At 40.0% G+C, this 25,573-nt stretch overlaps 1 protein-coding gene across 1 annotated transcript in view; it reads left to right on the top strand.

The window, feature by feature from the left end:
- The window catches only part of LOC131039963 (universal stress protein PHOS34), a 126,645-nt gene that overhangs the window by 1,333 nt on the left and 99,739 nt on the right, over positions 1-25,573 (top strand). Inside the window, exons 3-4 of the mRNA XM_059221209.1 lie at positions 498-601; positions 1,080-1,199. Of these exons, the coding sequence (XP_059077192.1) occupies positions 498-601; positions 1,080-1,199 (224 nt within the window). The remainder of the gene's footprint in view (positions 1-497; positions 602-1,079; positions 1,200-25,573) is intronic.

The raw sequence follows: 25,573 nt of genomic DNA, 5'->3' as shown, positions 1-25,573 counted from the left end.
TGCTTAAACATTCTATTGAACTTTTCCTACAAAGGCATACTAATCCCCTTGTTTGGGTTACAAATTTCTTCTATACTCGTAATGAAACAAGAAAAGTTAAATGCTTAGTCACTTTTCCTAGAAATACATACAATTCCCCTTGAGTTTCGAATTTGTTGTATACCTACATTGAAATTAACAAATTTTAGTGCTTATCTTTTCCTACGAACACACGCTATTAACCTTACTTTGGTTTTCCAATTTCTTGTATAGCCACTCTGGAATCAACATATTTTAACACTTAGCCCAACCCTGCTCAGCAATGTAACCCTTGTTCTGCCGTACCCAATTCATGCTATAACAACAAGATCATATGCTTTCTGTCTATTATGTTGGAATTTAAGCCTTAAAAAGTACTGCAATAATCTATAATTAATAATTCAATCATTGCTTATCTAGTATTAATTAATTTCTAGTTCTTCATGAAGAGATTTACTTACAATGCAAGCTGTGAGCAGCTCATGTGGAAGTCCCCGCATTCACAGCAGCAATTGAAGCACACCAGACACGTATTACTGAAGCTATCATGACACATGCACTAGACATATGCAGTCAGAGAGATGTATGTCCTTATCCAGATTTTTTATACTGTTTTATTGATGTTTGCTTGTAGATTCTGCTGTTTTTTTTGGGTCCTTAGTCAGACTTCAATCCACGAATATCCCAAAATTTGTAATTATATGTATCAGTTAAAGTGTGGACTTGTCTAGTTTTCTAGTAAGGTTATTAAGAATTGACTGCCTATGAGATAGACATTCATTGTATGCTACTTTTAACGTGTGTATCAAGTCATCTCTTTGATGGTCAATTTTCATGAATAATTTCTTCTATCACTTCTTCATCACATGAGGTAATGACATACATGAAATGAAAAAGGTTACAAGGTTATAGAAGAAATATTATTAAAATATCACAAAAATGAAAATCTAGTAAAGAAAATGACTCTGGAGGTTCCTATCTAATTAAACCCATGATATATTTTAACTATCACGAGTGTTTGTCAAGGATACATTGATAGGTTCTAAGGTTTATGTTTTCAGGTTAATGTGGAACAGAAGGTTGTGGTGGGTGAACCTAAGGAGTTAATTTGTGAGACAACTTCAAAGTTACAAGCAGATCTTTTGGTTTTGGGCAGTCATGCTTATGGAGCACTCAAGAGGTATTTTTACAATTGATTTTAGTTATCTATGTAGAAATATGTCATACTTCTTCACTTGGTTGATCAAGTTGCAACTTAAAGCTCTATTCTCTGGTCATACATTTTCAGGACCACAGAAATGTGTTTTTCTTAAGAAGTTTGAATTAACTTTGATGATCTTGTATTTACTTGCATTGTTTCAAAGAGTTTAAGATACTTACATACAGTCATAATCCAGTTGCATGTTAGGAGTGGGATAATTGAAGAATCTGCTATTGTAAGAATCCAAAAATCCTTAGGAATTGGAAATAATGAATTGCAATCCCCCAGTGGATATGCGATACAAGTCTAACTCTCATCTAAGAGAGAGCCAATCCTGTGAAACATATTTCTTGTTTTAGACAAAATGCACTATGCCTTCAATACAACTTGGTATTGAAGTGGAGGATGATCTTAATGATGATTGATGTTGTGAATTTAGCTGTTATAGTGAAGTCCAATTGGAAAAGCCTTATTTATTCTCGATTTTTGTCAAGAGGTGAAAAATTATGGAGGTGCAATTTTTGTACACACATACATACACATAAATATATGTGTGCACATAAATGTATTTATATATATACATACATATACATCTATTTATACACACATGCGTGTGCACGTAGTGTGAGTTATGGCCATTATGGCTGAGCTGGTTGGTGAACCCTATTTATTCCCAACACCAAGTCCTCACTATTTTTTAAAATGGGATATCTATTTATAAGTTTTTTGAGTGATTAGGGTGGGCAGGGGCGGGGGGATGGGGCAATCAGACTTCTAGGGTCAGGGTTAGTGATCCAAATTCCAAAGTTCCAAAAAAATACCTTCTTAAATTTTTTTGGTTGATGTTTCAGGTGCGGAAGATGGCCAGCAGTTATGGGAATGTTTGAGAGTTTTCAAGAAGTTTATAAGTAGTCCTAGGGAGCCCCCACAGTCCACTCGATGAACCCATCGGGGGGAGGGGTGCCTTGGGGAAATGTTATTGAGACATCTCGTCCTTGTTGTTGTTGGTGGTGGTGGGAGGGGGATTTGAAGGGGGAAGGGGAGTGGTAATGGAAAGTCCTTGTGGTGTCGTGCTGTCTTGGGAATGACCTTGTCTTGGAAATGGTTTGTTTGTTGGAGGAAATGCATCTCGTTGAATAGAAGGTAAATCCCATTTGCTATTGCAAATGTGTACATCAAAGAAATGGGACTCCGACTCGGCAAGGCCGAATCGTCCCGGGACTCGGGACTCGGAGTCAAAACTCGCCTCAGACTTCACTGGACTCGGCAAAGTGAAAAACTCAAGAAATTTAGAGATTTTTAAAGATTTAAAACTTGTTTCATGCACCTTTATTAAATACACCTCAAAGACACAATAACATCATCAGATAGAAGCTAATTTGATTACATACACAAGTATGCATCGATCACATAAGCATAAACGCAAATTGTGGCTGAGCTGCTGAAGGAAATAACAAACATAGATATATAAATATTGTCAAATGTATACAATATTACAAAACTCATGGAATAAAAAATCCATGTCATCATATGATCAAATGTTCCATACAAATACCAAAAGTAAAAACAACTGCAAGCCTATGGCTCAGAGGAGCCTACATCCCTCGGCCTTGACCCCCCTGCGAAGGCGTCTAAGGCAGGTCTTGGATGATTTGGCAGCCATAGCCTCTCCCTGTGACATCATGCCACCCTCACCGACATCAGGAATATCTGTGTCACTGTCTGCCTTTGACTCTGCTGTCTCTGCTCGTGCTCTCTACTCCTCCTCTGCCATGGTTACAACCTCAACCTCTGCATCTGCCTGGTCGACCCAATCAATGTCGTCCTCACTAAAGACAGGTTCTGTCTCAGTGGCCCACTCAGCTTCAGGATCAACCTCATCTAGAATGATAGGGGTGATGTCAGCCAATGCATTCCTTCTCATTTTGAGGCAGAGGTTGCAGTGAACAAAGACAAGATCGTTCATCTTCTCCACAGAGAATCTATTGCGCCTCTTGGAGTGTATGTGCTCAAACATACTCCAATTGCGCTCACAACTAGATGTGTTGCATGGTTGGCTCAAAATGCGAATGGCCAACTTCTGAATATTTGGTGTTCTTGGGCCTAAAAAGCTCCACCAATTATCTGAATTTGAAATGAGAAAAATAAAAAAAATCAGTCTCATTCTCGACTCTCATTTAACAATATATAATAAAATTAAAATTAAGCCTTAGAATGTTTTTTTACCTGGCATCATAGTTGTCCTACTTTCTTTGCAGATAGTACGAGAGAAGTTCTCCCCTTGAGCATTTGAAAACAATTGTATCTCTCGCATAAGTTCGGTCTGAGTACAACCAGTAGGTGCCATCTTCTCCATGACTGAGTACAGCCCACTAAGAACCTCCTCATCCGCCTTGAAAGTAGGGCTGAAATGGAATGCTTGATTCAGATAATATGCTGTTGCATGGATGGGCCTGTGAAATCATACGTCTCAAGGCCGCCTTACAATGAAGCATGGACTGTAATGTAATGAAGTTAGTGCCAAATCTGGTGATTCCAGGACTAGCTAACTCCCTCTGCTCTGTGTATTGCCTCATAAGAGCTAACACCCATGAATGATTATATGTAAATTTGCAAATATTTCTTGCCCTTTCTACACATCTCTTAACCCATGGGAGTTTTCCAATATCCTCCAACATGAGGTCAATGCAATGGGTGACACATGGAGTCCAAACTATAGATGGGTGCCTCTCCATCAGAATTTTACCTGCAGCAACATAATTTGCTGCATTGTCAGTGACTACCTGCACAACGTTCTCCTCACCCATCTCATGGATCACCTCCTCTATTTTCTCACATAGGAATGTGGCATTTTTGCAATGTGTGGAGGCATCAATGGACTTGATGAAAACAATGCCCCTTGAAATAAAAAATAAAACAAGATCAATGATCATTCAATAAATCATTAAATAAAAAATAAAAAAAATTAATGACTAAATGAAATTAAAATTAATCAATCACCTGTGGAAGAAACACGAAAATTAAGGAGAGTTCTATTTCTCCTATCCGTCCAACCATCAGTCATGATGGTGCAACTTGTCCTACTCCATATGTGGCGTTGATCCTCTAATTCTCTCTTCACATCACACACTAAATCAGTCAAAATTGGTCCCCTTAAATCAGATTCAGAAGGGGCTTTGAACCCCACCCCACACATGGTAAGGGCATCAACCATTTCTTACCAATAAGGAGACCTGTCACAAACAAATTAAATGAGATAAGTTAAGTATGTACTATGTAGTTGTACGACAAAAAATCAAACAAAGAATTAAACTATAAATATTAAAACAATCAAACAGAAAATATTCACCTGGCCAAAGAATGGAACACTGTAGTAGACCCAAAACCTGCCAACTGCCATTTTAGCGACACCATGGACCTCCTTGTTCCAACCCATGCTCTCAAGCGATTGTTGGGACCCAGGAGTAGTGTGAGGCTCAAAGAAGGAATCCAGCCTAGATTTACGAATTCTAGGGCCAATGCTAACACTCCCACTACCACTGGCAGTGCTAGGAACATGAGCAGTAGCACTAGCAAAAGAAGAAGCGCTAGCACTGTGAGTGGGACAATATGGAGGCATAGAAGAAGGCCCTCCAACACAACCTCAAACAATGGCCGAAATCATCCTTTTGCTTCTTTGCCATTTCCATTTTTTGTTCAAGTGTTTCAACTGCCACATAGCACTCATGTGTAGCCTCAGTAGTTGCTCCAGGGCATGGGTTGACATCATGGTCACGTACGCCAACAATATGGTATTTCAATCTATATATGCCTCCATGGAATATTGTTTTGCAAAATAAACACTGTCTACCCTTTTTTTTGCCAAGGAAAATCTTCATGAAATTTCCAAGCAGGGTCCTTTCTAAGTGGGGGTCTAGAACCAGACATTGTATGATAGTTTTATGAAAATTGAGGCAAATAAGAAAGTCAAGGTTGCTGCAACAAGACTTTATTACAAATACAAAAAAAAATTAATATTTGAGAATTTGTGCATTCATTGTACATTTTTTTCAAAAAAACTAAAGTAGGGCTTGTAAATTTAAAAAAAAAGAAATGTAGGATTTGATCAAAATTTCAAACCCTACTTTTTTTTTTAAAAGAAATTTACAAACCCTACATACATTAGATTTTGGAAGAAAATGTAAAACTTTCAAATGAAATGAATAGAAAATGAAATTTTTGCTTACAAGAAACAAAAAATCTCAAAAAATCAATCTTACCTCTTACAACAAGCTTGAAATGAGCTGCAAACTCTTCCTTTCTAACTCTTGATGCACCAAATCAAAGTATAATGCAGCTCCAATGTGATGAATAGATGAAATCTTGAGCTTCCTCCTTGCTGGTTTTTCTTCAATCAACCCTTGTTTCTCTTCACAACTCACTTTTCTCCTTGTATTTTGCCAAATGAATGAAATGAAGTTCACTTTTAGGGGCATAGCAAAATATAACAAAAAAATAAATGATATAAAAACCTTTTTAAACATGTTTTTTTTTGTCACTTTTATTGCCTTACACCGGTCGAGTCTGGGTGTCGGGACTCGCCCAAACTCGGCGAGTCTAGGCGATTTTGGGCAAGTTTGGGGTCTGGACTCGGCCAAGTCCGAGTCCGAACCTGCCAAACTCGACGACCACCACTCGGCTCAGGAATCGCCCAAACTCGGCGATTTTGGGCGATTCCTGTTTCTCTGGTGTACATTCCCCCACAAGGTAATTATAGATTCAATCATCTCAAGTACATTCTTGACTGATTGGTTCTCAGTATAGTTCAACTTATTATTTTGTTGGTGGATTTCAACAAGTTTACAGTAGATATGAAAGAGATAATTCACAACTGGCTTGCATACACACACACATACGCACAAATGCATGCATGTGCACATATAAGTGTTCTTTATGTTCTTCACCATACGGAAGTGTTCTGGAATTGTAATTAAATGTCTACAAACTAAAGTTGTGTATACTCTTTGCTACACAGAGTTGTCGTGGAATTGGAATTAAACACTATTAAACTTCATTTCAACAACCAAAATTTTGAACACAATTTTCTCATTAAAGGATTAAAGAAGACTATCAATGTAATGCACCAAAGAAACCTTATTACCATTGCATCATCTTTTCCTTCCTCTCAATCTCCCCATTAATCTGTTTTTCTGATTGCATTATCTCCCTTTTCACCTTCTTTCCAATCTTTGTCCATAATGTTTCACATCTCTACACACAGTTTTAGAATCCACTTGAACCTGTTAAATCCTTGATTGAAACTGGTAGGCAAAGCAACAGGAGTAGAGAAACTTTTCATGCAAGCAATTCACTCTTGGAGAGTAGAGATAGTCAATGAAGGTGAAAGTGAGAGGCGTTGGCAGTGAATGGGGTGACTTGATCCAAACATTACTGCACTCAACAACTTCCCTATCAAACATATAAATTTAAATCATGGACCAAAGATGTGAATATAATTTGTGAACTCCATTAATAAGCCACTGATACAATATTATTATGTACTTAATTTTACAATTCAGATAATGACAGTGTTACCTGTGTAAATGTAATAGAGTATGATGGATATAAAAATTCCATAGTTCATATTAAATGAGATGAAAACTTTTCTTGTTTAAAACTATTTTAAGATGTTCGATTTGTTGATGTGTTTTTTACACACATGCGAACACATAATAAAATACCATAAGTATCTTATCCTCTCTTGAACAAAATATCTCATATGCTGAAGATTTGCTTAAGAATCATTCGAGAAGACTCCAAGGTTCTTGAATGTAGGGTCTCTACGTGTGGATAAGCTCATTGGTGTGACGTGATTATGTTGGAATCACAAGGGGACTTACATTCAAATGCCTGAATGCTTGATTTGCTGGAACTCGATCATCTGATGTTACAATGTGGTGATGCTATTTGTCCTAAACTAACTTGAATTGAAAAAAGAGCAAAAGGAAAGGGTTGAGAGAATCTATTCTAAGGCCTAGAATGTAAGAACATGGATGAATGACTATATGGAATCCTACTGAGCGAAGTCTCACCATCAACTTGAACAATTTGACACAAACTCAGAGCAATCTTCTAGGGATGTTTCAAAAGATGTTCGAATCAATACCATCAAACATTGATCACCATTCAAGTTAATGCATAAGCAATGAATGTAGGACGACTCGAGGTTAAACTCATATCACTCCAGTTGACCACACAAGGCACGCTCACAATCAGTAAGAGGCTAGTGGTATGGACTAAGCGGATTCCACATGAATACATTCAACAACTTCTTCCATTCAATCTAATCAACATGAAAATAAATTGAGAAGTAGAACCATGAAGCTTGTTGAAATAACAAATTTCACCATAACTTCAATGAAAGAGTATCTCATTTACAAGTCATACCAACAATTCTTCCTTCTCTTAATCTACTCTAATTGCTATTCTACTTACTATTAGCTATTCTATTCACTACCAGCTATTAACCAACTATTCACCATTAACCTTTACAAATGAAAGACTCTGATCTTTTATAGAGAGCTCATTTACAATGAATGGCCAGGATTGATTCTCCATCAATGATCAGGATTCTACAATGAAAACCCTAATTAGGGTTTGTTACAACAGACTTTTCCGTAGCCAATAAGAAAATTACATTCAAAAAGTGTGGACCAATAGATATCAGGGGTAGGCGCCTCGGAGTTTGTGCCATCACTGGTGAGCTTGATTCATTGAACTTGGATGCGTTGATGTGGACTTCATTGACTGGAGCAATGGTGACTGGAATGCCATTTGGGATGCCACTTCACTCTTGCACTTTGTAGACTTGAGTTGATTCATCATGATGAAGGGATGTTGAGAGATATCTCTTGATACTCAACATTATCTAGCTTGCTCAAAGTAGTTGTGATGGGAATTATTGATGTAGCTGAATCTTTCGCACTCCTTTGATCTCTTCATGTCTCCATGGTGCGGTGAAGGTTGAAATTCCTCTTGGGTGCAAAGTTTCTCTTCTTGCACGGTGGTGTAGATCTCACAATTTTCCTTCTTTTTGCTTTGCAATCACCATCCTCTCCCATCTGCAAAACAAAACAATCATGATATCAAATACATAATTGTAGTGTCGTAAATTGTACGCCCTTGCTAGGGTGGTACAATTTCACACTTAGGTTAGCACCCGCCTTAGTGTGTCTTGCATCTTGCATTTCTAATTTCCCTTTAAGCATTTAATTAATTAATTTAATTAAATCTAAAGTCATATTTCATCACTCCCCACATCATAAAATTGGGCCCTTTACCCTAAGTGTGCCCCTTTTTATTTTATTCCTTCAATAAATCATTTAATCATAAACCCTAATTATGTCCTATTTCGACTTTTAAGGCCCGATTTCGCATATTAAAACACCTCGAAATCAGATGTAACTTTGGGATTCACTCTAATATCATCATATCTAATGGCCTTGAAAATTTGGTGAAAAGTTGGTCGGTTCGTGGTGGGAGTGCACATGGTCCTCGACTTTTTTCCTGAAATTTCGGAAGCATAATTCTATGATATTATAATGCTTAACCCCAAAAGATTGGCGGGAAATCCAATTCCTAGGTCGTCCTAAAGACGGAATCAAGTTGAAATTAAGATCTAGGGTTTCATACATAAGAGCTGTCTTTCTTCATTTGAAGGCAACTAAGATCTATCTATCAAAAAGAATCAAATCTAGGAAAAAGCTATTGGAGCAAGCATAAGGAGCCTTCTATGTAGTGAAAGAGAAGCCTATGTGGAGTCTTCAACAACATTCAACAACATTCAACAACATTTCTCAAGCATTCATCACCAATTAGGAGCCTTGAAGACATTGAAGAGTAATAGGAGATCTAGTGGCAATATCTCTCCCTTGGGGATTGGTATGATTTCATGTAATTTTCATGTCTTTGAATGAGCTTCTTTACATCAATTTGCACATTTACATTCATGCTTTAGATCATTTAGCATATTTGGTTTGAAGCATTGTCATTTACATTCACATTTACATTTAGGGTTTACTCTCATGCGTAGGGTAGCTCTAGTTTCTTTCATTTTAGGACATTGCATACACACAAGGTTCTAGCACACACATTTTCAGTACATTATCGGCTATTTGTGGAGGTGGAAATCACCAATAGAGGGGTTTGACTGAGGCAAAACCCTATATAGCCACCCAAACCCTCTCTTTTCAGCTACAGTGCAGGTACATGTACCCCGAAGCAGTTTCAGATTAGGAAAAGGCGTTGGAACCACCCAAAAGTCTCAAATCTGCAGAAAACTATCAAGGATAGGGGTGTGGCGCCCCGGTCCCCATCAAAATCAGTCACTTTCAACAGGTTTCAGCTTCAAGACCTTCAGATTCCATCTCTCCAGTTACAGCTCTCTGTCTGGTCATCAGGGACAGTGGCGTGGCACCCTAGTCCTGGGTAGTTTGGCTCAGTTCGTAGCATCAAGTACACATCCAAAATCCTCCCCCTTTCATGCTTTTAGTATCTCAGTTTCAGATCTGCAAGTTTGTGTAATTTCAAGTTCATTTGTGCTTTATTCTTCATCTCCTAGTCTAGTTGATCATTCAAACCCTAGTTTTTCTCATCATTTGCAACAAGAGGAATAGAAACCCTAAGAGGTAATCCTTGGCTCTCTCTTTCTTGCAAGAAATAGCCAAAGTGATCTATCTCCCTAGGCTCTTTTGTATTCCCAATGTGTTGGCAAATGTAGGATTAGGTCCTAGTAACCCGATCTCGCTTTTTCCCCTACACAATAATATATAACTTTGATAGTTCTTCTTAGCTTGATATATCTCTTGATTTTATGTATTTTGCAGGTTTGATAAGAAGATCTAGAGGAATTCGCCTTCATGAAGGAGCACTTGAAGTTGATTTTTGCTCTTAGAGAGGAGCTCGTTAAGTGTATTCCATCCTTGGTGTTCATTAAGGTTCTCCTCACCTTAATCTCATTTCCTTGAACTTCGCTCATACCCTTCAAATTGTCAAGTTTGCTCATGTCTTAATTCTTGAAGTTCATTTGTATCCCTTGGTTTGTAAAGTTGGAATTTTCCATTGAAACCCCCCTATATGAAGCTTGCTTGTCTCAAACATGAAGTTAAAATTCCTCATGAAGCTTGATTCATGAAGTTGACATTCGCTCTTATTTCTCAATGTATGAAGTATAACTTCGCTTCACTTCTTCAATTCATGAAGTAACATTTCGCTCAAAAACCTTCTACGATGAAGTTCGCCCCTTCACTTTAATTCATGAAGTTGTAAGATCACTCCAAATCGGTAGTTCATGAAGTAACAACTTCGCTCCAAATCGGTGATCCATGAAGTGAAAAACTTCGCTCTAAATTAGTGAAACATGAAGTTGCTTCTCTTAATTATTTCTCTTATTTATATCCAACTTCATTCTTAAAAATCGCTCCACTTAGCAAGATCATGAACTTCGCTCCTTATCCCAAACACATGAAGTAGTAAACTTTGCTTCAAAACCTCAACTCATGAAGTTCGCTTCAAAACCTAAACTCATGAAGTAACAATTTCGCTCCTCCTTAGCAATTCGTGAAGTGGAGGATTTCGCTTGAAACTTGCAGCTGCTAAAGTTATCAACTTCGCTCATTTCTTTTGATACATGAAGTATGAATTTCGCTCTTAGTTGCTTGAACCCAAAGTTCGCTCCTATCTCCTTGAAGTTGAAGTTGTAAAATCACTCTACTTCTCCTCTTGATGAGATCATGAAGTTCATTTGGCATTGAGTCCTCTTTTGGTGATTATCCTTCTCTTATTCAATTTTGCTCATGTTTATGAAATTCGCTCTCCTTGGTGAAAACATGAAATTTGCTCTCTTTCCCCAATGCATGAAGTTATCTACTTCGCTCACCTCCTTCAACTCATGAAGTAGCATTTCGCTCACCTCCTTCAATTCATGAAGTTGGGAATTTCACTCACTTTCCTCAGTGCACGAAGTAAAAAAAACTTCTCTCATCTCTTTTAACTATCGAAGTTGATTTATTTCACCTATTTATATCCAACTTCACTCTCAAGATCGCTTCATTTTGCTAGATCATGAACTTCGCTCCAAAGTGCTCAAGCATGAAGTTATCAATTCTACTTCAAAATGCAAACTCGTGAAGAAGAAACTTTGCTCTAAAGTGGTGAAACATGAAGTTCGCTCCTATCATCTCCAACATGAAGTTCGCTCATCTCCCCATTAACATGAAGTTTGCTCCTATCTCCCCTTCAACATGAAGTTCATTCATCTCGCCTTCAACATGAAGTTTGTTCACCTCTCCTCCAACATGAAGTTCGCTCACCTCTCCTCCAACATGAAGTTCGCTCACCTCTCCTTCAACATGAAGTTCGCTGATAAGTGCTCAAAGGTGAAGTTATTTGACAAGTTAGTCTCTCCGTCAGGATTCATATAATGCAAAATCTAGTTTTTGGAAAATTCTTCAAATTTCCAGACTTAGTCAAATTTCAGGACACTTCAGGATCAGGATGACATTCTAGACTTTTAAAGCGAGTTCTCTCTGATCTTGATGTAAGGGACGGGACCTAGGAGGACACTATGCATTCAACCAAGTTTTGATTTAGCAACTTGAAGTGTGACCGGATAGTACACAAAAACCCTAGGAATGATCTAAATAACCCCTAATCACTCAACTGACTTGACCTCCTTCACTCCACCTTGCTTGATGACCTTTGAGAAACTCAATCCCTTCAATGCAAAGGCTAAGACACTAAAATGACCAACAACAAAACTAAAAGAGCTAACCCTAGAAAGCAAAAAGTGGGGGGTCCCCGTTTGCAATGGGGTGATGTGTGAATACCTCACAACAGGATTGTTGACATTTCACACCATTCAACTATTCCATGATTAATCCATCTTGATGCTAGACCTTTTTGGTGGTGTAAAACTTCGATGATAAATTTTTCTAACACAGTTTCAACCTAGAAATCTGTCTTATTACAAAGCTAATTTTCTAAAACCATCTTAAGTTGTGTTAAGAAACCATTCAATACTTCCACTAATGTATCATATGTAAATGTCTATAATTGCAAGCCTAAAGGGAAGATAGAAGTGTTGAAAATATAACATAAATTGCCATCAAATTTTAGTACTGCTACAACAATCTGAAGGCAGAAGAACCATAAAATATTACTTCTTATTCCTCTATATGGGCTTCTTGGCTAATTCTAACCATTTAAACCTACCTAGGTAAATGTTGACGTGTATTTTGTACACAATCATACACAGAATAAAATACCCAAAGGTACCTTATCCTCTCTTGAATAAAGTCTCTGATTGCTGAAGATGTCGCAAAACAGGATCAATCAGGGTGACTCCAATGTTCTTTTATGTAGGGTCTCTACGTGTGGATAAGCACCAGTGGTCGTTGTGATTGCTGTTTCATCAAGGGGACTTACGTATCCGAATTGCAGGAACAAGATTTTCCTAATACTAATGAGTTCCAAAAAAAGATCAAAAGAGGAGGGTTTGCAAGAGATAAATTCTAATCTAATCCTAAGAATGACTCAATGCGGGCAGGACTTGGTAAGATTCTACCAACTTCAGTATTGCCATGTAATAACAACTCAACTGAAATTGATGTGATCTTCTAAGGTGAATAATGATTTTTCAAATCATCAAGAATCACAAGTACTACCATGAAGGTACATATCAATGACTCAATAATGAATGAAGGTTTATGCAATCCAAATATTTCCAGTCGACCACACAAGGCGTCCTTACACTCAGTAAGAAGCTAGTGGTTTGGAGTATGAATCTCACCAAAGATCTAGCCCAACACTCGGTCCTTCAAATTTAAATACTACTTTGACTGAGAATGATTCAAGAAAGTAAACAACCATGAAGATAACCACAAGAATTGCAATAAAACACCATAACTTCAATATTTTATTGATCTCAAAGCCATCATGAACAACAATTGTTTGAAATTCCTTCTTCAAAACTCAATCTTGCTACAAAATAACTTGCTTCTCAAAAAACTCTAACTATTTCTTATTGCTCTCTCTTAATTCTATATCTATCTATCTCTATCCCAAAATGAAAATGAATGAGGGTATAAATAGCATCCTCAATTACAATGAACGGTCCAGATCAGAAGAAGATCAATGGCCAAGATTATGACACCTAAACCCTAATTAGGGTTTATTACAAATAGCCCTCTTTTTATTGAACAATATTAAATGCATAGCCAAATATTAAATTTGGCACAAAAACCTAGGAGACATAGACCAATGAAAATTAAGGCGCCACATCATCTATAACAATCTTTCTTCTAGAATCTTATTCCCTTTCCAATGCTCTTTCTTAGCATATGCAATGAATCTAGACACGATTCCTTCGATCTCAGCAATTGGAATCTCGGGAAGATTCCTCATTCGTTCTTCCAAGTGGATGACCTGATCAAAAGCCTTGAGAAGAGCAGGGTCCCATCCATTATCTTTTCTTGAGCTAGGACTTTCCTTGATGTTTGTCTGATTACTTGCAGGACAGGAATGATAACATCCTTAGTATGAGCAAAAGCAGCTACAGTTACCACTAGGTTGTGGATGATCTCAAGAACCTGAATAGCCCGATGAATAGTCTGCATCATTCTTGTTGCAAATTCAATAGCAACTGTATGGGATTTGTCAATCCAAGAGCTCATAAGCTGGACCAAACTCCTGACTCTCTCTGCCTCACCAATTGATTCAAAGGGAAGTGCCTGCGCAGGAGATACTGCTGGATCCTGACGCCTCAAAGGCTGATTGAGATGGCTAAAGTAGCCTCTCCAAGCACTGACCTCTTGCTCAAGCTTTCTATTCTTCTCCATTTCTTCTCTAAGCTTGTCCTTAAGTGCCTCAAATGAATCAGTGGCATCATCCAATGTCTGCTCGGCTGTGAGTGGACCAAGCTCAAATGTCTCTACATCATATTCCTCTGCAAGTATTTCATCTTCATACTTGTCCACTGCTGGTGTAGCTATCTGTAATTTCCTGGATCCTGTCTCATCTCTGATCATCTTGGACATCTTAGTAGCTTTCCTCTTTTCTGTCACTTCCTGAGAATTTCCAACAAGGCTCTCTAAATCAGTCACATTATCTTCGTCCTCAATCACAATCACCCTTGTTAATCTTTCTTTTAACCAATCTGGAATGGCAGATCTTGTTTCTTTAACTTGTATCTCCTTAGGCAATGTTTCTTCTTCTTTGAGAGGGGATGTCGCTTCGTCATCATTCTTGTCTTCATGTAACTCATTGATTTGACTTGACGAACGTTGAGGTGCCTGTCCTTCTTCCTGTTTATCGTTCTGTACCATTGATTCCATAGATTCCTCCACTTCAAGTGTCCTCTTCTCTTGTCGAGAAGATGTGCCGGATGAACGATCTCTATTGGCCTCTTGCTTCTTCTTGGAGGATTCTCTTTTTTCAGGTCTCTCTTTCCTTTTCGATCCCCTAGGATGAGGATTGCCTTCACTTACGCTTTGAAGGTTGCCTTCGCTTGTGTTTCTGGGATTAGGATTACCTTCACTCACACTTGCTCCTCCTTCGCCTGGCCTTTCCTCCAGAGTAAAAGTCATAGATATGCCCTGCTCTCTCAACTTTTGATGTTGTACATCAACCCATTTGCGAGTACAAGACAAAACTGGAGCCATCAAGGTATCTAGATCCAAAATTTCAGGTTCATTCCAATCTAGCCTCACTGCTTTGCTTTCTCGGTCATAAGATGATTGGAGATGTCTGCCACTGTCCTGAGCTTGGTCGGCCACTATAAATTTTGCATTTCCTGATGAAGTCTAAAGGCAATCTGGAATGCATCTTTCTTTTTACTTCAAGATCATCTGAGAGATTCATCACAAAATCCTCTATCTGAGGTTCATGTCTGTATTTCCTTTCGACTGTCTCTTCTATATACCCATAAGGATCGAAACTCTCTCTCATGGCAAAGAATGAAAATGAATATAAAGCTAACTCCCTTTCTGCATCATCCATGGCTGGAACATTAGGACATACCTCAACTGAATTTCCTAGTATGATAGGAACAGGAACTCCATTTCCATGTCTGTGTCTGAATGCCTTCGCATAAGCTGCCAACTGTCTAGTTACCTCAAGTAACACAATTCTGTCTGTCGGATATCTCGGCAACATATAGGGAGGTGAAGGACATCCATGAACTCTAATATATGTAAACTTCTGAAATTGGATGAACCAAGCACCGTACCTCTTTACAAGCTCTTGTGCATCTTGAGATAGCCGATTGTGAATCCCGCCTTGCAATGTCCTGGTGATGTTCATCGTGAAGGTATCATTGACTAACTTGTAGTTACTTCCTGGAGGATGATGCAAATGAACATAGGAATCACAAACTCTGACTTCCCCGGGCCCTCTTCCGATCACTCCTCTGTGAGGTAGTCCTGCATATTCAAAACTCCTGATCAAGGCATATATGATGTATGGACTCATGTGGAAGGACTTGGTAGCCTTCAGTCTTCTTAACTGCACGTCCAAGCAATGGCTAATCATTCTAGCCCAATGAATTGTTCCTTTTCCTTGAACTATCACTTGGATGAAGTAGAACATCCACTTCTCAAAATAGAAGGCTTGAGGAGCCCCTGTAACTCGGTTGAGTAATGTTATCAAATCTCTATACTCCTCCTGGAAGTCGATCCTATGTGGAGTGTTCGGAATCTTGCTCAGGCGAGGACGACTCTTGAGTAACCAACTCTTGTTGATGATGCTCAAGCAAGTGTCTGGATCATCTTCGTACATGGACCTGGCTCCTTCTAAGCTTTTATAGATCATATCTTTATGTTCGGGCAGGTGAAGAGCTTCACTGATAGCTTCCTCTGAAAGATAAGCCAAAGTGTTTCCTTGGACACGATCGATCTGGACTGTGGATCATAATGGCGAGCACACTCGATCATCAACTCATGGCACTGGATTGCTGGAGGGAAGCCGACCGCCTTGATAATGCCACTTTCAATTATTCTTCTTGCGACAGGTGATGGCTTGCCAATGTAAGGGACCTCTCGAAACTTCTTCACACTGAAGTTTCCCAAGTTGGTATCTCCAATGTTGCTCCATTTAGACACGATCTTGGTCTCCAATTCTTCGTTCTTCTGATCTTCCTTCATGAGGGCTGGACGACTGGTAGATGCTCCTGCCTTTGGGGTGGCCATCGTGACACCTACACAACATTTCATAATGAGTAATAGATTTTGCAATATAGAAATATAGACTAGATTAAAGATAGAATTTAGGAAACTTCATGATAAGTCTTTGAGTTATCATTTCCTAAATACGATTGAGCTACTGGAAATTCAAAATTTCAAAATTCAAAATTCAAGACTGAGATTAGGACGATTAAAATTCAAAATTTGAACAAGGGAACTTCGCCATACCTCACTTTGAGAGCTAACTCTAACAAAAGGATGCAAAATTAGGAAATTCGCCTAGGCAAAATGAAGATTGAAGTCTTCAACGTGAGCTTCCTCTAGCAAATGCGTCTCCTTTATTAACTTCACCACCTTGAGGGCAAATTCGCTCCACCATGAACAAAGTTCACACTCCTCTTGATGAGATCTCGCACTTCCTTATTCGCCTCTCCAAATCGCAAATGAACAATGATTGAATGATGGTTAAAACATGCTCACATACCTTCATTATATAGGCACTCACCTCTTTGCAATCCCTATAGGCCGACTTGGAAATAAGGCAAATAATAACAAAATTTAAATAAAAAGAGGAGGTCGACTTTTGTAAAAACATTTAAAATAAAACCCAAGCGCTCTCCTTTTATTTAATTTAATAATTAATTAATTTTAATGCCTTTGCATTTAATAATTTCGATTTTTAAAAAAAGGCTAAATTAATCATTAAATGCCTCATGCGCTATTTTTAAATGCTAATTCAATTAAATATTTCAAGTTTTACCGATTTTTAGCATTTAATGCATTTCGAAAATATTGGCGCCTAATCATGGGAGGATTTTGGAATATTAACAATATCGCTCTGGTCCCTGGGAGAGGGACAGGAGCGAACTTCGTGTTTGAGCTCAAAATTGTTGACCTTCGACGTTAACCCCTTGTTCATCATTTTCCTAAAGACATTTTCGATCTTGCATGTCCTTGCCTTGACGTGGTCTAGGAAGGAAATGATTGTTTCAATGAATATCGCCCTGGTCCTCCAGTGAAGGACAGGAGCGAACTTTTGTTCCTTGGGCTAATCCTTGATCATATCAACTTTCAATTGCTTTCAAAATGTAAAATAGTGTCTCTTATTCCTTCTTGAACGTTTGAAACGGAAGTGACACCTCAAAATTGGACACACTTGCATATTTCGCTCTAGTCCCTTGGAGAGGGACAGGAGCGCCTTAGTCATTTCTCATCACTTTTCGTGGTCTCTGTAACCTTGCTTTCCTTCGAAGCACCTCCAACATCTTCGCCACCTTGTGCCTTGGCTTGGATCCGACCAAACTTGGAAGGGACGACTTGATAATCTAACTTTCACCCTGGTCCTTGACTAAAGGACAGGAGCGATCTGGCAATTATAGGCTCAATCTTTCTTTGCCAACGTTTAAAACTATCTTCAATGGATTCATTATGCTCCCCTTCACTCATCTCCAACATGAAACTTGTTCAAACTTTGTGGGAAATTTGCTTCATGAAGAAATCGCTCTGGTCCCTTGGAGAGGGACAAGAGTGCCTAGGACAAAATATGTTTCACTTTGCGTCTGCAACCTTCAAAATTATCTTCAATAGAGTGGTTATGCCTTCTTTTATTTGCCTCAAACCTAAAACTCACCTCACCTTCGCCAAAAACTTGTCCTTCAAGAAAATCGCTCTGGTCCCTTGGAGAGGGACAGGAGCTATCTTTAAAATTCGCCTTGGTTCCTGACAGAGGGACAGGAGCGATTTGACCAATTTGGATAGATTTTCTCCATGGTGGCCCATTCAAGTTATATTCAATGGATAAAGCATACTTTCCTTGTTCTTCTCAAATCGCGAAATCGTTTAAATCTTGCAAGGATAAGGCGGTCTTGGTTTTCAAGCTCTGGTCCTTCAGTGAGGGACAGGAGCGATTTTGTCATTTTGGCACATTCCTACTTCAAATTATATTCAATGGACAAAAGATGCCCTCCTTGATCTCTTCCAATCCAAAAATCGTCTTGGTCCTGCAAAGACAGTGCAATTTTGAGAAACAAGCTCCGGTCCTTCAGTGAGGGACAGGAGCGATTTTTGTCCATAAGGCCAAATGTTCAACTTTTCATTGCAAATGACTAAGTCTGGATGCTCCATTAGGTTGATTTCATCCCTTATTGTGTCCTTGATGCTTTAATTTGATCAACTAAGACCAAAAATGGTCTAAGTAAGCCATTTCGCCCTGGTCCTTGGGAGAGGGACAGGAGCGATTTGGCCTTATACCTTGAAACTTGCCATTTTTGAGTCTCAAAATCTTCAAAAACCCCCTATTTACGTTCAACTGCATCTCCTGGCGACCCTGCACAAGACAAATGAAACAAGTCAATAACCAAGATGCATAAAATACAAATTTCGCCTTGGTCCTTGACTGAAGGACAGGAGCGATTTTACCCCTATAGGCCAAAATATCAAGAATTTAGGCTTCCAGTTACTTTACAAGGCAAAATTAGGCTATCTCCAAGGCCAGGAATCAATTATCAAAATTTCCAAAATTTGGTCAAAATTCACCCGGACAAAATTGCACAATTCCATCACTAACACTTAGGCAAAATTTGGACTTGCCTTCAAAATTCCGACTGAACCTAGACAGACACACCTGACATCCTGGCAGACTCGTCTTATTTCAAAATTGCAATCTATACGAGAATGCTCAATAAACTTTTCAAAATTGATTGGACTTCGGCTTGAAATATCAAAAAAGGAAACCCTAAGGCTTAGCCCTAATCCAGACGACTCACTCACTTACTCAAAACCCTAAAAGCAGAGAGAGAAACAGGCAAAACGAGCAAAAAAGAGGGGGTCCCCATTTAAATGGGGCGATGTGTGAAATGGTCACAACAGTAAACAAGTAGGATTCTTAGATAGCAATGCAAGGGCTTAGGACATTGACTCTCAACTGATTAATTGGGGATTGCTGATATATTCATTTATGATTGTGAGATTTCACACCAGCATGGCTATAGATAGAGGCTTTTACAATAATATTTGAAGTTGTTGATGTGTGTTTTATGCACATGTGAACACAGAATAAAATACCAAGGTATCTTATCCTCTCTTGAACAAAGTCTCTCAAATGCTATGCTTCGCGATCAAATGAGACAACTCCAAGGTTACGAAATTTGTAATGGACACCCTAGAATGCCCAAAAACTAACCCCACTGCTGGTAGGAATTTAGTCAAACAGTTTGCAGCCAACTCCTTATTCCTCCGTTTAATGTTTCAATGTTTTTTTTGTTTTTAAGTCTTTGCACAGGTATGAAACCACATAACATGAACTAAAAAGAATCTACAATAATAGGCAAGCTGGAAATTGAACTACTGCTGTTATAATATTATTTCCAGAATTAACAAAAATCAAATACATAGCAGGTTATTTTCAACTCACTAAATACTCCAGCATTTTGACATAATGTTCCAACCAAAATTTCTAATTCTGCTGCTACAGTAACATGAATAGTGCCAGGTGAATAGTGTCGCATGAATAGTACCCGCGTGAATAGTGTCGCGGCCTGTAGCTGGAAATGCAACCAAATAATGCTGCTGCTTGTAGCTGGAAAAACACCCAATCTGCCTGTAAATGAAGCTGATAGCAAAGGATTCCAAAGGCCAAACCCCAAGGGAATGACGTCTAGAATGTCACAAGAGAGGATAGACGTCCTCTATTGCCAAGAACGGATCTGCAACTCACACACCAAATTCTTCTCATATTCCCTCCCAATGAAGCCACAAAAGCTCCCTTTTATTCTTTCTCCAAGGGCGACCCAACTCACTCAAGCAATGTGGGATAAAACATGTTCAATATAAAACATATTAAAATATTCACTTATGTCTCCCTTGGTTGCCCCTTTGATTTACACATATCTCCATAAAATAAATATTAAAGTAACTTTAATATTTTACAATTAAATTAAATGTTACTTTAATAAAACTTCAGGCATTAAAATATATTAGCAATCGGACTCCGAATAGCGTGAGTGATAGCTCGTCGGAAAGCTCTTGCCAAGGAGTATCAAATCCAATCACCAAAACTAGCCCCCGTTGTGTCCTGCTGACTTACTAAAAATAGTAAGTATGCCTGAAACTAAGTAAATCAACTTCGTTTTGGCCCAAACTGGAAATGACTAGGCCAAAACACTCCAGGATCCCTTTAAACCCTTCGTTAGCCCTCGGGACCATGTAGAGCTAGGCTAACGCACATATACTTGGTCAATCTGCTAGAGTGGGGACATTACAGTCCGCCCCCCTTGAAATTGCTTGTCCTCAAGCAATCTCAGTCCAGCCTGCTGTATCACCTGCTCATTCTCCCATGTAGCATCTTCCTCCGGTAGGTCTCTCCATCTGACCAAATACTCCTTCACTATCCTGTTTCTGAGTTTCCTCTCTCTGGTGTCCAGAATAGCCTCAGGTACTAACACGAGCTTCCCCTCCTCATCCAAAGGAGGTAAATCTGCAGAAGGTACTACACTCTGACCAATAGCTTTCTTAAGCCTAGACACATGAAATACATTGTGTACTCGACTGCCCTCTGGAAGCTCAAGCTCATAGGCGACTTCGCCCACTCTGCGAATCACCCTGTAGGGACCATAAAATCTAGGCTTCAGCTTCTCTGCCCCGCTCCTCTTGAGAGATGACTGCCTATATGGCTGTAGCCTCAAGTATACCATATCCCCTACCTCGAAACTGCGCTCTACCCTGTGCTGATCAGCATACAACTTTTGTTGACTCTGAGCTTGCTGTATGTTCTCCTTGAGCACTCTCAGGATATCCTGACTATCCTCCAATAAGTCTTTGGCTTTGGGCACCCTGCTGTCCCCCAAAACCAGATCCATGAAGCTTGGTGCTTCATAACCATAAAGTGCCATGAAGGGTGTCATCCTGATGGACATATGATATGTAGTGTTGTAACAGTATTCTCCCATATGCAACCATCTAACCCAAGCCCTCTACTGTGTAGTCACATAGTTCCCCAAATATCCCTCCACCCATTTATTCACAATCTCCATCTGCCCATCTGTTTGCGGATGATAACTAGTGCTGGGTGTAAGATCTGTGCCACACAACCTAAACAACTCTTGCCAGAAAATACTCATAAATTTACTATCCCGATCACTGACAATGAATCTAGGTAGCCCATGTAACCTGAATATCTCTCTGAAGAAAAGATCTGCCACCTGTGCTGCTGTGTAAGTGGACGGAATAGCAAAGAAGTGAGCGAACTTCGTTAAGCGGTCTACCACCACATAGATGCAATCCCTCCCTTGCACTCGTGGCAACCCAGTGCTAAAGTCCATTGAAATACTTTCCCATTTCCTATCTGGGATGGGCAAGGACTGTAGTAAACCCGCAGGGAACGTGTGCTCTCCCTTATTCTGCTGGCAAACTGCACACTCCCTGACATACCTCTGAACATCATCCTTGAGCCCTCTCCATGAGAATCGCTCTCGGATCTGCCTATAGGTCTTGAAGACCCCCGGATGCCCAGCTGTAGGTGCATCATGAAATGCCCTAAGTATCGCTTCTCTCAACTGTGATGACGGAATCAAGTAAACTCTGTCCTGAAATCTGATCAATCCATCTATCACCTCATAGCGACCATCTTGCGTAGTACCTGAAATCAAACCAGACGCCCAAGTATCCCCGACATACTCTGCTATAATCTTATCCCTCCAATCTCCTGTAATCTCTGCAAGAGCACAAATGTGAGGTCTTCTAGATAAGGCATCAGCTACTACATTCCTCTTCCCTTTGACAAACTCAATGTCGAAGTCATAAGCCTGCAATTTAGTGACCCACTTCTGCTGTCTGTCATTCAAGTCTCGCTGGCTCATGAAATACTTTATGCTATTGTGATCCGTCTTGATCACAAACTTCCCTCCAACCAAGTAGGATCGGAATTTGGCCAAGGCATGCATGATGGCCAACATCTCACGATCATAAATAGAATAGCTCCTCTCCACACCTCGGAGCTTCCTACTCTCAAAAGCAATGGGGTGCTTCTCCTGCATCAATACTGCTCCAATCCCATCACCCGATGCATCACAATGAAGCTCAAAGGGCTTCGTGAAGTCTGGTAGAGCTAGAATTGGACACGAAGACATCACCTGCTTGAAATGCTCAAAACACCTCTGTGCTGCCTCTGTCCACATGAAGGCCCCCTTCTTAGTAAGATCTGTCAAGGGAGCAACTGTCTGAGAAAACCCCTTAACAAATCTCCTATAAAAACCACATAAGCCAAAGAACCCCTTAAGCTGAGTAAGGTTCGTAGGTGTGGGCCAATCAACAATAGCTCTAATCTTTTCAGGATCCACCCGAACTCCCTTTGCACTGATAATATGACCAAGGTACAAAAGCTCTGTCATCCCGAACTCACACTTAGACTCCTTGGCATACAGGGACTCTCTCTCCAAAATAGATAGCACCTCCTCAAGATGCTGTAAATGCTCCCCCCATGTCTTGCTAAAGACCAAAATATCATCAAAGAAAATCAAAACGTATCTCCTCAATTGCCCCCTAAACACCTGGTTCATGCAACTCTGAAAAGTAGCAGGAGCATTGGTTAGCCCAAATGGCATAACCAGAAACTCAAAATGACCATAGTGACACCGAAAAGCTGTTTTCTCAATGTCCTCTGCCCTCATACTGATCTGATGATACCCTGATCTCAAATCTATCTTTGTGAAGACACATGCCCCATGTAGCTCATCTATTAGCTCATCTATCCGCGGAATGGGGTACCTGTTCTTAATGGTTTTTTTGTTCAAGGCCCTGTAGTCAATGCACATGCGCATTGTTCCATCCTTCTTCTTAACCAAGACAACTGCGGAAGCAAAGGGGCTTTTGCTGGGCCTGATGTGCCCCATTTCCAACAACTCCTTAATTGCCTTCTCTATCTCATCCTTATGTTTCTTAGGATGACGATAGGGAGTGATCATCACTGGTTTGGCTCCCTCCTCGAGCTCAATAACATGCTCTGCACCCCTGTCAGGAGGAACCCCGTGAGGAATATCACTGAATACCTTGGCATGCCTGTCAAGAATCTCCTATATATTTGGTGGATGACTCTTCACCTGAGGCTCCGGTGAAGTTGGCATAACTAAGCACTCTGTTGCCCACTCTATGTCATTATGTCGAAAAAGTCTCTCCATTCTCTTCAAAGAGACTACCCTGCAACTCCCATCTGAAAGTCCTCTGAGAACAACAGTCCTACCCTCATGCTGAAACCTCATTTCCAACTTCGCTAGGTTGAAAGTGAACTCAACCAGCAATGCCATCCATGTCATACCGAGGATGACGTCGTAATCTCCCATGTCCACAACGTAGAAATCATCCTCCAACTCATAGCCATCTCCAAATCTAATGTGAAGATTTGAAACCTTCTGAGTACATAATAGCTTTTGGCCATTAGCCACCATGACCCTAAAACCATCATGCTCCTCTGTCTGTAAACCTCTCCTGGCTACCAACTGTGTATCTATAAAGTTATGTGTAGCCCCAGTGTCAATGAGAGATATCACTTTCTGCCCCTGGATAGTACCCCTGACCTTAAATGTGATTGCCTTTTGGGCCCCTGTCAAGCGTGCCAACAATCTATCATCCTTAGGAATGCTGCTCTCCTCTATCGTGTTACCCTCATCTGAATCGGAGTGCTGATCCTCCCCCTCTGACTCTGACTCCTCTGCTGAAAAATACTCCATTTGATTTGCCTTAGCCTTGAGAGGGCATTTATGAGATAAGTCCCAAGGCTCTCTACACTGGAAGCACAGTTTCTTCTTTCGAAGTTCATTCAAGGTTTCACTGTCTAGTCCTTTTGATCCTTCTTTGGGTTTGTTATACTCTTTCTGAAATGGTTTTTTGTCTTTGTCCTTGCGGTAGGAAGAATCTGTTGAATGGTATTTTCCTTTGTATACCGAAGGGGCTAAATCTCGTGCCTTTTTAGTTGCTTCTGCTAAGGTGAGTGGATCATGTCCCTTCACCCAACCACGTAATGGATCAGCAAGCCCATCACAAAATAACACCACCAATCTCCTAGGGGAGATATCAGTAACAAGTACAGACAAACGTTGAAACTCGGCGATGTAAACATCCACTGAACCTGACTATTTTAACTGTGCTAGCTCCTTGAAATGTAACTCGGGATCCCTAGTGTCAAATCTCTCAATCAATCTTTCTGTGAATTCCTCATAGGATGTAATCTGATTATGCCCCAGAGTCACCATGCCATGATGCCACCATTCATGCGCAACGCCGTCCAAATGCATAGCCGCATACTTGATAGCCTCATCCTCAGGCATAGGATTTAGCTGCAAGTATGTATTTACCTTCTGCACCCAAGCTCGTGCAGTCATCTTCCCTGAAGCATCATAATAAGGCAAGGAAAGTTTTCCAACTTTCTTCCTCAGCTCAAAATTCTGATTCCTCCCTCCTGCTCTAAGCATATGTCTCATCCTCAAGTCCATATAATCTCTGAGGGAAATATCTACCTGAAACTCGGGTCCACTGGCCTCCCAGTCCCTCCTGAACTGATCCTGTAACTCAGTAATCTGCGGTTCGTTCACTGGTTGAACCGGATCCCTAGGTGGAAAGGTGGGTAGAAGAGGTCTCGAGCTCGCTGTTCGAGCTGGGTGTGCAATGTGTCTAAAGTTATCCGCCTCAATCCCATTGTTGCCATGTCCATTATTACCATTAATGTTATTCTTAGGGCCATTGTTGTTGCCTCGGCCTCCATTATTATCATTGCCCCTATTGTTATCGTTTCGCCCATTGTTATTGTTTCCATTGTTGGCCTCACCTGGATTAATATTAACGCCCATCTGTCTAGCCATAAGCTGCAACATCATGTCCATTCGCCTATTCTGCTCCTGCTGCATACGCTGCCCTTGCTCTAACGTATCCAGCAACTGTCTGAACATTACCTCCCCCTGATCTGGAACGATATTCCTCTCATCTCGGTCACCCATACTGCTGTCCTGATCGAAGAATATTTCCTCTATGTCTGTATGACTGGATTCTATGTCCACCTGCACGGATGACCTAGACTGCTCACTCTGACTATCCGGATTTCTATTTTGTCTGGCCCTGGTATTGCGAAAATTATAATGCCCCTGTCGCATGC

This window comes from Cryptomeria japonica, chromosome 5 (genome assembly GCF_030272615.1).
Source record: "Cryptomeria japonica chromosome 5, Sugi_1.0, whole genome shotgun sequence".
NCBI classification, from domain to species: domain Eukaryota; kingdom Viridiplantae; phylum Streptophyta; class Pinopsida; order Cupressales; family Cupressaceae; genus Cryptomeria; species Cryptomeria japonica.
This window is presented reverse-complemented; position numbering and strand designations above follow the sequence as displayed.